This window comes from Pelodiscus sinensis, chromosome 6 (assembly GCF_049634645.1).
Source record: "Pelodiscus sinensis isolate JC-2024 chromosome 6, ASM4963464v1, whole genome shotgun sequence".
Taxonomy (NCBI): domain Eukaryota; kingdom Metazoa; phylum Chordata; order Testudines; family Trionychidae; genus Pelodiscus; species Pelodiscus sinensis.
In genome coordinates, this window is record NC_134716.1 from 52288711 (window position 1) to 52306925 (window position 18215).

The 18215-nt window shown below is 40.6% G+C and overlaps 1 protein-coding gene across 6 annotated transcripts in view; it reads right to left on the minus strand.

Annotated features, from left to right (window-relative positions):
* Positions 1–5294: 5294 nt before the first annotated feature.
* The window catches only part of GRAMD2B (GRAM domain containing 2B), a 63598-nt gene continuing 50677 nt past the window's right edge, over positions 5295–18215 (minus strand). For all 6 annotated transcript variants that reach the window (XM_075931926.1, XM_075931931.1, XM_075931927.1 and 3 more), the window contains 5 exons: positions 13911–14033; positions 13632–13719; positions 12803–12907; positions 7676–7769; positions 5295–5597 (listed from right to left, as the gene is read on the minus strand). In XM_075931926.1, the coding sequence (XP_075788041.1) occupies positions 5556–5597; positions 7676–7769; positions 12803–12907; positions 13632–13719; positions 13911–14033 (452 nt within the window). In that variant the 3' untranslated portion in view covers positions 5295–5555. The remainder of the gene's footprint in view (positions 5598–7675; positions 7770–12802; positions 12908–13631; positions 13720–13910; positions 14034–18215) is intronic.

The window sequence follows — 18215 nt, forward strand, 5'->3', positions numbered from 1 at the left end:
GAGACAAACCTTGTGTTCTTTTCACTAAGCGGTGTATTTGTGGGAAAACCAATCAACCTGAAATGGGTTCTCCAAATGGGATAAAAGGCTTGAAGTAATCTTAAGCACCAATACTGTACATGTTTCCATGTAGGCCATCTCTGAGAATGACAGAGTCCTGGGCCACTTTGGCTACATCTACACTGCAGTTTTTGTGCAAAAAGCTGTTTTTGCACAAAAACTCAGAGGGTCCACACCTCAAGCATGTTTTTGTGCAAGAAAACTTAGTGAATCGACAGAACAGAGGGGGTTTTGCAGTACAGGTATTCCTCTTTCTACAAGGAATAACTCCTTTTTGCCCAAACTCTTGTGCAAAAAGGTGTGTGTGGATGGGAAACAGAGGCTGTTTTTGCTCCAAAAAACCATCGAAAGAAGCAAAGGTGTTCTGGTGGCTATTCCATTAATGGCAATCAGAGCTTTCTTGTGAGAGCGCGTCCATGCAGTCTGGACGGTCTCTTGCGCAAAAGCACATCACTTTTCTGATGCGCTTTTGCAGTGTGGACATGCGTTTGTGCAAGAAGTTTTTGTGAAAGATCTTCCGCAAAAAGCTTCTTGCAGAAGAAGCCTGCAGTGTAGCCTTTAAGTGTAGAGATCGCAGCTCCAGGCCCCTGATGTATCTAACTTCTCATCCATGGAATCATAGTAAAACCAAAGGAATATATTAAAATGAACACTTGAGACATTTATTTATTAACATTTAAGTCATAATACCAATAGCATGATTATTAAAAATGTAACTTTTATTGTGAGTTTCCACTGCAAACAAAAAACTCTTCATTTTAGCAATGCTTTTTTGGCTTTGTTGTGTGCAAACACATTTATAATTGAAGAAAAATCTAATTTCCATGCAACATCACTGGTAACGTTAAGCACTGTGAGCCCATTCAAATGTTCTTGTCCCATTGCAGAATGACGATAGTTGTTTACTTGTTTTAACGTGTTAAATGTGCATTCACCTAGATTTAATATTTTTTGAAACAGTTCTTTTGGCTTGTAGTCCAATTTAAAGTTGGTGGAATATATACGTTTCAGGAAGACTATCTCATCACAGAACTCTTGAAATTTTGTTGTATCTTTGCTGAAACTGTTCAGCCGCTGAATATAGACTTTCATCACTTAGCTTTCTGAACTCCCAAAGGAATCCAAAAAGGGTACAAATTTGTTGCAGTGACTCAAATCAAAGTAGAGGACCAGATTTGATGGAGTCAATAACAACCCCCCCCCCCCCAACATTGACTCAATAGTGCCTTTCTGCATCAGATTGAGATATTAGGTTGCGATTAGTTGAAAACTCAGATGAAATGTCAGTACCCTGTGCTACTGATTTGGACTCAGAAGGATTGTGTCCCACTGATCACAAATCTTTTGAATATCTTTAAAAAGTCATTCAGTGTTGTCCCTCTCAACATCTAATGTAGCATTACGTGCTTCAATTACAAGATTAGTGTTGTGGATCTTTTTAGCAGCTTCATCCACGTGGACAACATTAAAATGCATTCAGATTTAGATGTATACTGCTGAATTGACTTAAGGTCAGTTTGAGCCTGTGCTGTGAGAGTAAGAGATTCAGACTCACTGAAAGCCTCTCTGAGTCCAAATGCTGTGCAACTGGTTTAATGCCATCACTTCGTGCTGACCATCTTGTTGGTGACATGCTGTGAAGTGACACAAGCACATGGTGCTTCAGAATTTCTCGCTTTTGAGGACTGCTACAGAATTTTGTCTGCTAACATGTTCCCATTATTAAATTATTTTAATAACTGGTGTGTTATTATGAATATAAACATGGGCTGATTGCCCGATTAGATATAAAGTTTATTAGACAAAAGTTTATCATCACAAAAAAAGCCTTTAAAGGGGAATTTAAAACTGGATGAAGAGGTAGCTTACAGCTGAGCCCGATATGGTTTTTGCATACAAAGACACAAGAAAAAACAGGAATACGAAAATCTCCTATGCAGAGATAACATCTAATTTAAAGGTTAAACGCACCCTCAGAGGAAACAAAATCACTTTACAGTAACAGAATTAATTAAAATTTTCAAAACCTCTAAATTATACAAAGACTTTAAACAGTGTTTCATAATGTAGAATCACTAATCACAGAAACTACTCCAGTCAAACTTGGATGCAACCAAAAAACTGGCAAAGGCCTAAGGTCCCACAATGATTTAAATCACCTTCATCACTTAGATCCTTTTTGGATTCCTTTGGGAATTCAGAGAACTACTAGTAGATCTTGGAGCCTCTGAGAGGTGACCCTGATTGGTTTGGCCAGGAAGCTATCAGGCACTGGCACTTCACTTGCCTCTTCACACAGTGTCATGCTGCTCCTGCCCTCTGCCTTGGAGCTGTCCCCCGGGAGCCTCCTGCTTGCTATTCAGCGTGTGGGAGAGAGAAGTTGGGGGATGCTGATGTCAGGATGTCCCTCCCTCCCCTTACTTCTGTACCCTATCTCCACACAGAGAGAAGAGGATGTAGGGAGCTTGGCAATGCAAATCTCTGTCACTCTCAAACATAGTGTGTGTTTGTGAGAATGACAGACATACATAGTTCTTCACTCTCATCTTGTGACCCAACACGTAAGTGGGTTGTGGATGTTGTTACTGCTTGCAAAGTATTTTATTTTTCGTTTTTGACTGGTCTGTGCATTTCATAATTTTCATTTCGCTCTTACACTTAAATTTAATTCTTTGAGGAGTGAGTTCTAAAATGCCTAACCTGTCATGGCTGAAGTAATTATCCCTGTGGTAATTGCTGCTCCTGGACACGGCTGGCATGTCTGTACAGCCCCTGAGAAGGAAAGAACAGGGTGTCTCCACATGCTGTCTTTGCCTGCAGACACCACTCCTGCCGCTCCCGTTGATCAGTAATGGGGAACCGTGTTCAGTAGAAGCAATGAGCTTAGTACCTGTAGATGAGGGGCAACACATAGCACCTTGGAGCAATTGCTGTACAGGCCAGCTGCTTTCAGGAGAGGTACAGGGCCAGGGCAGGTGTAAGCCTGCCTTATCCCCACTGCTCCACCACCTGGAAGCTGTCTCAGTTAAGTGGTGCCCAGCTAGAGCCTGCATCCTGAATCTCTGTCCCAGTCCTGAACTCCCTCCTGACCCCAACCTCCTGCCCCAAATGTGTGTTACCTTGCACCCAAACTCCTTCCTAGAGCTTGCACCCTAAAGCTCCTCTTAGACTCTCAATCCCTCGCCCTGGGCTAAGTCCAAAGCTCTAAACCCTTTGTTCCCATCCCCCAACCTCAGTCTGGTGAAAGTGAATGAGGTTCAGGGAGGAAGGGGGATGGAGTGAGCAGGGTGAGGCCTTGGAGAAGGGATGGAGAGGGGCGGGGTCTCAGAAAAGGAGCAAGAAGGAAGCGGAGCAAAAGTATTTGGGTTTGAGGTAGATCTTACATTGCACTTAAATTGAAAAAGTGATCTTGTCGTTAAAAAGGAGACCACTAATTTAAATAATTTTTGTAGGTATATATAGCTTCTTTTGTTGTCTCTGTTATAAGTGCAAGGTATATAATAAATGGAAATGACTTGGTAGAAAACTGTCAAAATTTGAGGCCCTTTTGTCTTCTTGGGCTTTTCATCAGGCCCTAGCTGCACTGTATAATTTGATGTATTGGATTGGAAGAAGATCTGAAAACAGTTTCTGGAGGCACAAAACAAAGTCACAGTAAGAGCAACATTTCTGATTGCAAAGAACTTGTATCAGCTTAGTTTTATACTATAAGCAAACTGCCATGTGTGTAAATGGGCAGGTACAAGTGAATGGTAAGCTTTTAAAATCAATTAACTTTTTATTAAACAAAATAAGATACATTTCACAGAAATGATTATAAAATGCATGTATAAATATCTGTTAACTTAGAGGTTCTATCTTATGCTACCCTCATGAAAACCAATCCACTTGGTAAACCAACGAGTTAAAATCACCAGTTACTTCATCATTTAAGGCTCTGGGAAAACAAACAGGACAATGTAACAAGAGACACACCTATTTTTCTTCTATTCACTCCAATAGAATGGCTTCTATCATTGTATTTTCATTAAATTGCCAGTTCCCATTGTGTCAGGATGAAAGACTCTGTGGGATCTTCCATGACCAAAATAACTATAGGGCTACGTCTACACTGGCCCCTTTTCCGGAAGGGGCATGTAAATTTCATGAGTCGTCGTAGGGAAATCTGCGGGGGATTTAAATATCCCCCGCGGCATTTAAATAAAAATGTCCGCCGCTTTTTTCCGGCTTTTAAAAAAGCCGGAAAAGAGCGTCTACACTGGCCCCGATCCTCCGGAAAAAGTGCCCTTTTCCGGAGGGTCTTATTCCTACTTTGAAGTAAGAATAAGAGCCTCCGGAAAAGGGCACTTTTTCCGGAGGATCGGGGCCAGTCTAGACGCTCTTTTCCGGCTTTTTTAAAAGCCGGAAAAAAGCGGCGGACATTTTTATTTAAATGCCGCGGGGGATATTTAAATCCCCCGCGGATTTCCCTACGACGACTCGTGAAATTTACATGCCCCTTCCGGAAGAGGGGCCAGTGTAGACGTAGCCTCCGACTCCCGGTAACTGGAAAGAGAACTGCACAGCTAAGACCCCATGTGACCCTTTGAAAAGGGACTTAGCACTGAAGGGCATCATGAGCAAACAGTGTTACAATGATAGATTTAAAATATATGGATATTTTAAACAGTGCTTAGGTGGCTCACTGTGCTGCTATCCTCATAAATAGTTTGCAGAAGCTACACTTCATAGCATGTGGGATATGTATGCTATAAAAATTGTGAGTGATTGCACAGGGCTTGATCTTGTCACCTATGGCACACACTGACTTCGCTAGACTGTCAACTGGAGCTATACCAGATTAATACCAGCTAAATGAATGAAGATAGGTGGATTTAAACCAGCTTAGAGTCCGGCATATAAGGAGCAGAGCACACTTAGCACCCCACAGAATCAGCCTTGGAGAGACTGGTCATTAAGGTGTGACACAACTGGGTAGATGTTGGGGAACTGAGGCAGAACAGAAGAAAAATAAAAATGGAGTGTTAATTCATAACTACAGTAATAATACTGGGATAGGTGACTCCCTTTAAAAGACAACAAGCATTTGCACATGCTGGTTCTGTAGCTGTACATCCAGGACCAAATTCTGCTCTGTTACAGCCACGTGAATGAAAAATATTGAGATAAAGGGAGTTATTCCAGATTTACACTGGAGTAACCAAGAACAGAATTTGGCCCCAAACTATTTAAAAAAAAAAAAAACACATTGTTTGTACTGATGTGACCAGCAATGGAAATCCCTGATTGTCAGAAAACAGAGATATATTATTGCACAAGAATAAACCACTCTCTAGAGTCTTGAGATGGAGAAGCTACTGCCACAGTCTAATTGTGGGGTTAGATTAAAAAAAAAGAAAAGAAAAAGGAATGTGAACTCCAGCCCGCAGAGTTCACTGATGCTGCTTATCAGAAGCAGGAGAATGAGGTTCAAAGTAGCCCAGAACGTCAAGGTTTCAATCACCATCTTCAAGTAGTCTTTGTAAGTTGTTTTGTATCTTAAAAAAAAAGAACAGAAGATTCAGATAAATTTAATGGCTATTCACACAATTAGAAAGCATTCGTTAGTGCAAGTTTGGGTGACCCAGTTAATTCTGGCACTGCTATTTATACTTTGCATATAAAATATTTACTATTCCAACATCCATTTTTATCTGCCAGGTACAAGCCCAGTTGGAAAGCTGGGACTGAGGTAATGAGATTTAGGAGCACTTTTTTGTAAATTCCATAGCTTTCATACACTTCCACTAAGTTTGAGCTAGTGAGGGAGTAGGACTACTCCATGACAACAGAGGTGGAAAAAAAACTCAGTAATTAATTTAATTAACTTTTTCCATAATTGATCTTTTTGGGTAATTGAAAAATGGTGAGCAACTTTACAGAAGACCAAAATCTCAAGAAAACAGCTACAACTTTTATCAAAAGCCTTTGGGTTTTTCAAAGTAGGAAATTCAAAGCATTTTGGTCACTGCAACAGGATCTAATTCTGAACAGGTTTTTTGAGAGTATGTCTAAGGCCAGACTTTTGCAAGCCTATGGGAAAGATGTGTTGAGGAGAGGAAAGCACATACTGTACTAAGGACCGGTACCAGGACTAATAACTGTCATCATTTAAAAAAATGTAAGAGAAAAAAGTCACACTACACTTAGCTAATTATTTCATAGTGTTTAGCTTAGATACTTGCTAAGGTTTAGCAACTCTTTACTGAAGAGAGCCAGTGCCTGAGTTTTAAGAAAGGTGTGTTGGTTTGCAACAACCTAGGTGCAGGGGACACTAGGACCATTGTATTGTAAGTTGGCAGCAATCCAACTGTGAAAAACAAACAAGCAGAGTTAAGGTCTCTTTAGAGGTTCAATTCTTTAGACCCCACTTGACCAAAGCATTTAACTTTAAGCATAGGTTCAAGTCCCACAGAAATCAATGAGACTTTAGAACATGCTCATGTACTTGCTGAACTGAAGCATTAGTCTTTCCCTGAGACATCCCATTGAAATGATTGGGCCTGTACACTTGAATCGAGATTGCAGGAGTGGTCTCTGAATCTTACCATACAGTCTCCTCTCACTTGCTACTTTTAACCTAGAAAACACTGAAATCAATGGAATTACTCCAGATTTACACTGAGGAGTGAATCAAACCCTTTCCCTTGGTAACAAAGTTGTTCTGAAACCTTTGACATATAGCTAGCAGTGATGTTAAATCATCTCAGTGACATGCAACCTGAAGAGTTTGCTCTGGAAAAACAAACAGTATTGAAGATCTTGGCTAGCTATCAACATTTTAGAAACAAAAGCTCATGTGATTGTAGCATGTAGGAATTCAAATAAAGGATTATTACCATAGAAATACAACTCATATGCACGGTCACTGGAAAAAAATGAAAACACCTTAGTTTTAATTATGAGTTTACTGAACTTGAAATGTAAATGTACCAGAGTGAAAATATAACTTCCTGCCTAGTCTTGTTTGTGTTTGATTTTCCAGCTGGGGTTAGCAAATATATTTAGTTCTGCAAGTAGCAAATGGAAAAAAGAAGAGGTTATCTGCAGGGAGCAAATGGCTGGCACACTTGTGTTACTAAGCAGTAATAGGCTGTTGTTAAACACTCAGTTTATAGGGGGACACTAGAATTCCAGCAGCTTTTATTGTTTGGGCAAAACAGACTGAATAAACACATCAACTAAGAAAGGTAAAAATCAAGAGTCTATTGCCTAATTAGCCAAGGAAGAAGGTCATTAACTGATCTTCAGCAGAATAAATCACTGGAGGTTGAGTGTAATTAAATTGCAATTGATTCCTTGAGATCTCATAAGGAAACACTCACATATGCTGACACATGTGCTTGGGCTTAACAGTCAATTTATGCCATTGTCCAAAAACTGTCTCACCTCAGGAAGGTGGTTCACATTCTTCCAGAGGTGCTGCTCTAAGATCTACACAAGCAAATCTGGGAGGGTGTAGTGCTTCCGGCAAAGACAAATGTCAGTGATTTGACGAGCACCTGTTGTGCTCATCATGTATCCTGAGCTCTGGGCATTTAAGTGTTGCCTAATATTATTCATCTCAGTAAATTACCTTTTCCAGTTTTATGAGGTTAGCTGTTAGTTCATCACAGAAGGCTTCAGCATTAATTTGCAGATGGGATCCCAGACCTCGTTGCACAGGCTGTCTGTTAAATAAAAGAATGAGATGTGAAGGAGAAAAGGAAAGATGAGGACATTAGAAATTTTGCATAGTGAGCAATGAATGATTTGAATGGGAACATTGCTAGTATGATAATTATTTAGCACATCTTTATGGCTGACCTAGAACAACGTTTCCTCAACTCCCGTCCCCTTTCACCCCTCCTCTACCTACGGTACATCGATGACATCTTTATGATCTGGACACATGGCCAAGAAACACTGGAGATATTCCACAGAGATTTCAACAACCTACACCCCACCATCAACCTCAGCCTGGACCATTCTACACGAGAGATCCACTTCCTGGACACCACCGTACAAATCAACAATGGAAAATTAGACACCACTCTCTACAGAAAACCCACTGACTCATACAGTTACCTACATGCATCCAGCTCCCATCCAGAACACACCACACGATCCATCGTCTATAGCCAAGCCCTTCGATACAACCGCATCTGCTCTAACCCCACTGACAGAGACCAGAAGCTTCAGGATCTCTACCAAGCATTTATAAATCTCAACTACCCACCCAGAGAAACAAAAAAGCAAATTGAAAGAGCCAGACGAATACCTAGAAACCATCTACTTCAAGACAGACCCAAGAAAACCAACAATAGAACACCACTTGTCATCACCTACAACCCCCAACTTAAACCTGTCCAACACATTATCAAGAAACTACAGCCTATATTGGAACAGGATACCATACTCAAAGAGGCTCTGGGAGACAGACCCATAGTCTCCTATAGACAACCACCTAACCTCAAGATGATTCTTACCAACCACCACAGGACATACCACACTAATACCAACCCTGGTACCTTCCCTTGCAACAAACCCCGTTGCCAGCTTTGTCCACATATTCATTCTGCTGATACCATTATTGGACCTAACCAAGTGAGTTATAAGATCAAGAACACATATTCCTGCGCATCCAGAAATATAATCTACGCTATCATGTGCCGAAAGTGTCCGTCTGCTATGTACATTGGACAAACATCTCAGACACTTCGCCAAAGGATTAATGCCCACAAAACAGATATTAGACAAGATCACAAAGAGAAAACAGTTTCTTGCCACTTTAACCAGAAAGGACACTCTCTAAATGACTTAGCCACCTGCATTCTGCTACAAAGACCTTTTACATCTGCACTTGAAAGGGAATCCTCTGAACTGTCATTCATGTTAAAATTCGACACTTACCGACAAGGACTTAACAAGTCTTTGAACTTTCTCACCCATTATCAAGACAGTTTCCCCAATTATCACCTGTAATACCATTAACTCACAAACATCCCACTCTCCCTACCTTTAATATCAGCAATTCACAGACACTTACCTTCCTTCCTCCCCCTTCCCACCCCCCCGCATCCTCCTTCTGTTCTGCAATGTGATTTGTCCTTTTCATATTTGTTCATTTTTTTAAATTGTATCCTTTGGTATATATGGTTGTGACTACTTTCTTCCACTATTTGATCTGAGGAAGTGGGTCTGGCCCACGAAAGCTCATCATCTAATAAACCATCTTGTTAGTCTTTAAAGTGCTACATTGTCCTGCATTTTGCTTCAACTACCCCAGACTAACACGGCTACATTTCTATCACTATTTAGCACAGTATTTCTGTAATATCTTTTGTGCCCTCAAACTGCATTTGACTAGTTTAACAGAACCAAGATGGAAATTCTTAAGTATTTTATTAGTAAAAGTATGCTTGCTTTTTATGACATGGATCAAAACAAATTAAAAAGAAAAGTGTAGAAAGTGCTCATTAGAATCAGTCTCTCTTCTTTAAAAGTTTGCCCACATTGGAATGACCCTCCCTCCATTATCAAAGTCGTTTGATAATGCGAGAACAGTCTCACACAACTCTAAATAAGGGAGGAAAAAATCAGTGTCTGAACAGCTTTTCAGACATTCCAGTTAAGGATGAGGCATCATTCTCTTCCTACTCCTTTAAATGAATAATCTAGAGCATAATTCTGATCTCTGATAGATACATACTGTCTTTACGGTCAGTACAAGCTGAGAGCAGAATTGGACTCTAAATGGTGCAATAGTTTTTCTAAGTGACTTAGAGTGCTTTGTCGGGGAACTGGGCTGTCATGGATGATTCCTGCGGGAAGATGGAGTTAGAAGTCTAACACAGCTCAGTCCAAGAGATTGGTTCCTTTCAATACTCTGCAGACAGGCCCACCCATTCTGGTTAGGACTCCGCCTTGTGTTAGGTTTTGCTTTGTGTTGCTTTCTTTGGCTGCTTGTTTTTCAGGTGGTGCTTCTCCAGCTGGATGACTATGTCAACATTTCCGGGTATAGCACCTGCTGCTGCAGGTTTGCATTTTGTTTTACAATTAGATAAACTATTTTTGAATGCTAGATTAGTAAGATATGTAGTCACACATGGAGAGAATGTAGCTGAATGTAACCCTAAATAATCTGGTCACTTTCCCCCATTATATCCACCTATGAATACAAGTAGCAATGGTTTTGGTGCAGTGACTAGGCATTGTTCTATCTGAGCAGATAAATGTTTTTTCTTTAAAAACACCCACAGGAGGTGCTAACAAATGAGGACTGGAGGGGGACTTGATGGGGTAATGAGGAGCAGGTCCTGTGTTTGCTTAGGTACCTTAGGATGGTCAATGAGTTGCTTATAAATATACTGCTATGTATCTCACTGCCTTTTTCCAAGGATGAAGAATATTCATTTGAAGGGGGCAAAGAGTTAACCACATTCTCCACATACTACTCAATTTTGTATTGCCTTTTCCATTAACTGAGGCCATTGTTTTGGGGTCTGGGAATCTATTTAAAAGTCACCTGAAACTCCAGATGTGAGTTTACTGGCGTGGTATTTGGGACTGTGCTGCTAATGGCCGAGATTAACCAGCCAGAGGCTCGATGGGGCACTCTTGAACTCTTGTTCAGCATACCCAACTGGAAGCAGACAGAATAAACATGATCTCTTGCAAACAGCTCAAGTATTGAATACTACCTGAATACCAATTGGCTGCACTAGAAATAAGTACTTAGATCTGACCTCTTGTGTTTTTAGTGCAATATAGACATATTAATATGTTTACTAGTAAGTAAACATAAATATTCATGAGTTAATGTAAATATCAATAACCTAATCCACTAACAAAATTACTTGTATTTTCCTATCTACTTTCCCTTTGCCCCATTAATATACTTAGTAGTTTAAAGCTAGGTCTGTGCTTAAAAGTTTTGCTGGGAGAGTGAAGTCTCCTAGCAACATAACTATACTGACATAGTCTTAGTGTCAATGCAGTTATGACAACAAAAAGTCCTTGAACTGATATAGCTTATTTTAGTTGGAAAACTGGTGTCTGATATCTGCAAAAAACCCTCTCATCATATATATATATAGTAGCCCAATGTCTGAGTCTGTAACACTGAAATGCTGGCTGTTCCCTCTGGGCGGCGCTGTTGCCTGAGTCACGTCTTTCATCTCCCACCTTGGTGCTTGGCTGACTTCTGCGCTGCTCAGCTGGGCCACCCCGGGGGAGCAAGCGGCCGTTTGGGCCCTGCGCTCCCCATGCAGCACAAGCGCCACGGTGGGAGGCGAAGGGGGGCGGGGTGGTGATGTACACAGCCAGGGGGCGGGGCAGAAGTCAGCCAAGCGCCATGGTGGGAGGCGAAGGGGGGCGGGTTGGTGACGTGCGGCGTGACAGCGGCTCCAGGCCCTGCCCCTTGTCCGTGAACGTCACTGCTCTGCCCCCCTTCACCTCCTGCAGTAGCGCTCGGCTGACTTCTGCGCCAGTCAGCTGGGCCACCGTGTGGTAGCAAGTGGCACAAGTGACCATTTGGGCTCCGTGTTCACCATGTAGCATGTGGAGTGCGGAGCCCAAATGGCCATTTGGGCTCGATGGTCCCCCGAGTGAGAGGCAGGAGGGGGAGGAGAAAAGAGAGAGGCAGAAGGCAGAGGAGAGCTGAGAGAGAGAGAGAGAGAGATGAGGAAGCACTAGGAGGAGTAGGAGGAGGAGGAGAGAGAGAGAGACAGAGCGAGAGACTGGAGGCTCAAAAGAGAAGACCGACATGGAGGAGAGACCTGAAAATCCCGTTTTATGATGGGCTAATTGGTTAGTCTATAATAATCTATGTGCCTAGTAATATATAATTATTACTAGGTGCTAATATAATTATACCAATATAGCTACACCAGCAAACCCCTTCTTGTGTAGATCAGGCCTAAGTCTATGAAGCAAGAAAACCCCTACTGGGGACAAATCTTTCCCCTGAACTAGCTCTGCAGGCTGCTGCAACAAAGAGAGAGGTTAACTGGGCCACAAGGATCATGGGAAAATTCCCCTAGTGGACGCACACCTCATAGCAGACATAAGTGGTGTTCATTTCCAGTGGTGAGGGCAAGCCTATACGGTCCAGAACTATGGGAGTTCCAGCCTTCTCTGAATTGTGTAATGGTCTATAAGTGGCCCTCAGAAGGCTTTGGCTGCTCTAATTTATGTTGCCCATGGCCAGAGTAGCTCAGATTGAGGGAGTAATTTTTTTCCTTTCCTTTGTGCTGCAGAAAATCAGGGTTTTAGATCAGTAGGATGGGTGTTTCTTGAAGGTAAAGATAGCCCAAACCTTCCGGAACCCTCTTCCCCACAACGTACATGCAAATAAACATTTCCTGGAAATAAACATTTCCACTTCAGAATAGCCAGTGTCAGTGTTCTGCGGAATTCAATTATGCCTCTTTGAAGGGAGGGTACAGTATTACTCTAGATTGTACCATAATATCCTATGTAAACTTTACTTCCAATTAACTGAAATTTGCTTAAATTCAGGTTATACCCGAATTGTCTCTAAAGTACTTTTATCCCAATGCTCCTGAGAAACAGAGAAAGTTTGAGAACTGCATAGCCTAAATTGCTTGTCAATTATCATGAAGTTTTGAAGACAGGTTCCCAGCAGAGCTTAATGCCTAAAACAGAGGAGAACTGTATAGCCTAAACTGCATATTATCCTTTATAAATGTTGCCTTCTTACTCATTAATATGGGAGTCAACAAAGGAAGCCATGGAGATTAGCCGTTCCTCCAGAACATTGATTTTATATCTCATGTAGAGGGTAGAAACGACAAGGACACAGACACTGCAGGGGAAAAAGAAAAATAAGTCATAGAACAACTGTGCTAGTTGGGACATACTATCCTCATATAGATGTATCCAAAAGAATTTGGCAGTATTTAAAAATCAATGAATAAAGTTATTATTTGTACACTGCAAAATTCTTAGGGTGGCATTTTCAAGCCACCTTAATACGTGGCATTTCCAATTTATCTGGGGCCTGCATGTTTCAGGCAGCTTTGAAAATCTCATTCTTAGTGTCTACAGCCATGCCAAGTGTTATCTGGAATGGACATCCAAGTAGTGTTATTAAACTTAGCAGTCACAATCACCTTAGAGCCGAGATGTCCAATATGATAGCCACTAGCCACATGTAGCTATTTGGCCGGTTGAGTATGGCTAGTTCGCTATAGCAGTAGCCACTATAGTGGCTTCAGAACTGGTTGGACACCATGGCCATAGAGGGTTCTACTGGGCATAAACTCCACCCCTACTCTAGAGCCCTTTTTTGACCCAGTTAGAAAGTTCACAAGAAAAAGTGTTTTTCTGCTGGTTATTATACAGCAGAAAAATTTTTTACTATAAAATTATATTCCTGGTACACCAACAAAGAGGAATGAAGAAACCCTTTTAAAATATGTTTCTAGTTTTACTTCGGTGCAACACCACTGAAATCAGCAATGTCATGAGACTGGTGTAATAAAGGCAGGGGAGAATCTGATGGTCTTGGTAAGGAATTGTTCACTTACAGAACTGCGTAGAAAATAAGTATGTGGTTCAAAGATAACAATCTGTGGGACTTGACTCTGTGTAAGAATCCAGCGTCTCCAGCATGGCCTGTTGTGAGAAGCAGAGTTATTTTAATCAAACTGGACTGATGTAATACAACAAAAGACTTCACAAAATGTGGGAAAGGATGTAAACAGTGAAGGACAGACACCATAATGATGTAAATTGGTTTAGCTACCTGGACTTAAGTGGAGCTAAACCAATTTATACCTGCTGAAGATCTAGCTTTGGTTCTTTACCATTTCTGGGAACGTTCCTGGCGGTTCCTTCAGGCATATGTTTACTGTGTATGTCTGTATGGATAGACTTTGCTTCTGCCTTCAAAACTTTCAGATGAGTCTGGGTCTCAATGACATGGTAATCTGTCAAAAACAAGATTTGATTATAAAATTAAATGAAGCACAAAGAAAATGATTATGGTCAGCTAAGACATAGTACCCCCAAAATGATGATTTGAAGGGAAGCCCTTCTGGAATCTGGATACTGGTGGCTTAATTATAAAATTTCTCTTAAGATTTCATTACACTTTGCATAGCAGTTCAACATAAATTTTACAAGCTAAAAAAACCCAAAAACTATTCGATCTGCAGTAGCAAAATGCTTTGGTATAGTGTATTCAAGTTTCAAGCTTCTTTGGCACGTTTCAAGTTCGATGGTAACTCTCGTGAGCTTTGCAGGTTATCAGTGAAGAACACGTACAATTACTAGACACAAATTCTATAATACTCTGAAGTAGTGAGCCAAACCACTGCACCAACAATATCACGAACTTTAGGGCTTTGGATCACTACTACTTAAAAGCATAGCTCTAATAAACACATTTTGTTTCTAATACTCTAAAAAGTGGCTCTCTTTATCTTTATACAATTAAAGTGAATATGTTGCTCTTGCAATGGAATTCTCACAAACTCTGAATGGTTGAATTTTAAGAACTTGGATGCAGGCATTTATTGGGTGGAGACATAAGTGTGTCCGCTATTATTTTTTGTTGGAGGAATGCAAAAAGAAAATATATATTTTAAATGTACTACTAAGATGGTACAAATGAATATTTAGCCCCCCACAAAAGGTTTCCTATATTATGAGTGGGAGTGAAATGTTGTAGGATTATTAATCCTAGAACTTGCCCTTTTGAAATCAAGAGGACTGAAAATAATAGGGTTTTATGCCAAAAATAGCAAGCTATTAGGTCAATGTGACTAAATCACAAATCCTGCCCTTAGTCACATGCTGAAGTGATTGGCCATTCTCTTTGACTGCCAATTTATTTTCTTGGGAATTGCACGATGGCTATATTTAAGGATCCAATTTAACTAATCATATTCTGTTTAGGTTCTAGGAACATACCGATAATGGTGGTATCTGAGTATGCTGCAGAGATGCATTAAGCTAAGTCTTTTAAAATGGGATGCTTTGCTTTTACTTATGAAGGCAGAGTAGAGAAAAGAACACTGAATAGAGCAGTGAAAGGAAGCTCTAGTTCCTGCAGGAAAGAATTCTGAATTCTTGAAGCAGTTTTGAGCATGCAAGTATTAAAAAAGTTGGCCATATCACTGGGGGAATATAGCTATACTGCCACAGAGTTAGGAGCCAAAAAGGACATGAGTTCAGCGGGTGGTAGCAACACAACAGTTTTGTTGTTGCTGCTTTCTATCACAAAATAATCATTTTCAGAAACCTATTTAGTAAACATGAGTGAGGGGGAGGGGGAAAGGGTATTCAAACTTGGTGACAAAGTAAAAAGCCCTACTAAATTAAACCTAACCCAATTAGTAGATTCTTAGATTCTAAGGCCAGAAGGGACTATTGTGATCATCTGGTCTGACCTCCTGAATTGTATAGAACATACAGTTTCCCAAAAATAATATAGGCATTTGAAGTTACTATTATTAAAATGGCTTTTCTTGTGATACAGATAGTGATTTGGAATTGCAAGATAGAATGCCCCGGGGTGGAGTAAAATAACATTGTAAGTATTAGACTCTCTGGACATGCTGGTCCATATTGTGTACCTTTACTTTGGTACACCCCCCTACTGACACTATTGCAACACAGCAGATTTTTACCTTATTTCTTTAAACTGCACAGACTGAAACTCTACTTTTCCCATTATAATTAAAGAAAGCAACAAAGTCACCTCCACCTCCCACCCTCCTTCTGCAATGTTTTGGGACATCTGGTTACAGAAAGCAATTACATCAAGCAAAAACAGGGCTAAGGAAGGTTAACTTTGTATATATAAAGACATATCAGATACTGTTCAGAGAACCTCGAGTGAATATGCCCAAAGCCAGTCTTTTCTAATAAAGTGGTGGAAAAACGGAAACATTTGTAATATTTCCCAAGGCTTCAAGAATAAATAGCTATTGTTTTGTCTGTTTTACACCATGACACAAAAGCATCTATTTACTAATATGTGATAAAGCAGGAATTCAGTTGTTGCTACTTAACATACTAAAACTGAAAATTAATGCAGTACACGCTATGTCATGAACTTACCTGGTTTCTAGGACAAAGGCACGCAAATCACCACAGTCAATCTAAGGGTACATCTAGATGATGTTCTTCTTTCGAAAGGAGATATGCAAAAATGCCACTAATTTGCATATCTTCTTCTGATAGCTTTTTCTAAAGCAGTTTTTTTCGAAAAAGAAAGCAGTTTACATGCAGTTCTTTAAAAAAACAAACCCCTTTTTCAAAAGAATCCTGTACACCTCCTTTTTTAAGGAAGAAGGGTACTTTCAAAAAAGGACTTTTTTCCCAAAAGAACCATGTCTAAACTGCTTTCTTGTTTAAAAAAAACAAAAAAAACCATGCTTTTGAAAAAGTGATCGGAAGAAAATATTCAATTTAGTGCTGAATTCGCATATCTCCTTTTGAAAGAAGAACGTAGTCTAGATGTACCCTAAGTGAAAAGGAAATATAGGTTCCCAATTCTAGGAAGAAAGTTTAATATCCCCAACTTTGCAGACAGACCCAATTTCAGCATGGGATACTGGGATGGCTTCCCTGAGTGCCAACATTAAGGGGTGTCAAGTAGGGGTGCTAGATATCATGTAATTGAATAGTCATGAAACCGCATGAAAACGTAGTGGTTACATGACTATTTGATAGCTCCTGGAAGCAGGGCCAGCAGCCAGTGTGCTCCCAGCCTCAGTCAAGTATAGCTGGGGATAGCACTGGTAGCACCTTTTAAGCTGGCTCCCCCAGCAATGGCTGTTGCCTGCCCACGCCCTGCTACCTCTGTAGGAGGCAGCAAGAGAAAGGGGGCAGGCAGGTCCACAGAAGCTGATATGCTCAGGGAGCCGGCTTGAAAGCCAGCTCCCTGAGCATATTGGCTCCAGCCTACCCACTCCCACTCTCCACAGTGCTGCCTCTCTATCAGCGTGGGGAGAGGCAGGCGGATCTGGTGCTTGTGGGGGGAGGCAGATGGATCTGGTGCAGGTGGATCTGGAGGCAGGTGGATCTGGTGCTGATACAGAGGCAGGCAAGGCGGGGAGGAGGAAATGTGTGTAGTCGACAAGATCAACCAATAAGCTCAGGCTTATCGGCTAATCAAGTAGTCATCTACATGATGTCATCCCTGGTGTTAAGTTAAAACATTTGCGGGCACGAAAAATATTTTGTGTCCTGGACAACAAAACACATAGGGCCCATCACGTTCAAAGACCTACAGTTTAGCTTTACTTACACTAGTATCTCCATTTGCTCAATGGGTCTACTGCTGTGAGTAAATACATATATCCACCCGACTCATTTTTTTGTTTGCATTATCACAATCTTAGGAAGACCATATTTTATTATGTACAATTGTTTATTACATACAAAAAGAAAAAGGTTAGGAGATGTGTGTTTATATCTATATGGATTTATTTAGACTCCAATCATGCAAACAAGTAGATGAGGGATGAGTATGGTGCTCAGACTATAAGGGTATGTCTACAGTGCAACTGGCAAGGTGCTTCCCAGTGCAAGTACACAGACACATACTATCCCTACTTGAGCAAGTGTGCTAGAAATAACTGTAGCATGGGTAGCAGTTTGGCTCCATTTAGAAACTGGATCATGCTTCTTCTTGATAGACTACTGTGCTCAGTTCTGGTGTTCAGATCTCTGAAAGGTTAGAAGATTGGAATGGGTTCAGAAAAAAACTACAGAAATGATGCTTCAGGTATATTTTTCACACCTTGCAAGAGTAAAGCAGTTTGATCTATTAACATTGTTTTAAATATGCTAAGAAGTATCTATAAGTGCCTACATGCAAAGAAAATTTGTGATAGTAGAGAGCTTTCTAATCTAACAGACAAAGGCATAATGACACCCTGTTGGCTAAACACATCTACACATCTTAATTTATCCATCTTCTGTCCTTTCCTTTTCTCAATTTGAACTACACTTCAGGAAAATGTGGTGTAGAATTTCATAGCATGATACTTTCTCTCCATTCATAAGTGCTTTGATGGGTAATGTTCATATCTATAGTCATTAGCATCTGATTTAATGTCTATTGAAACGAATGGTGCAGTTCACATTTCAGAACCATT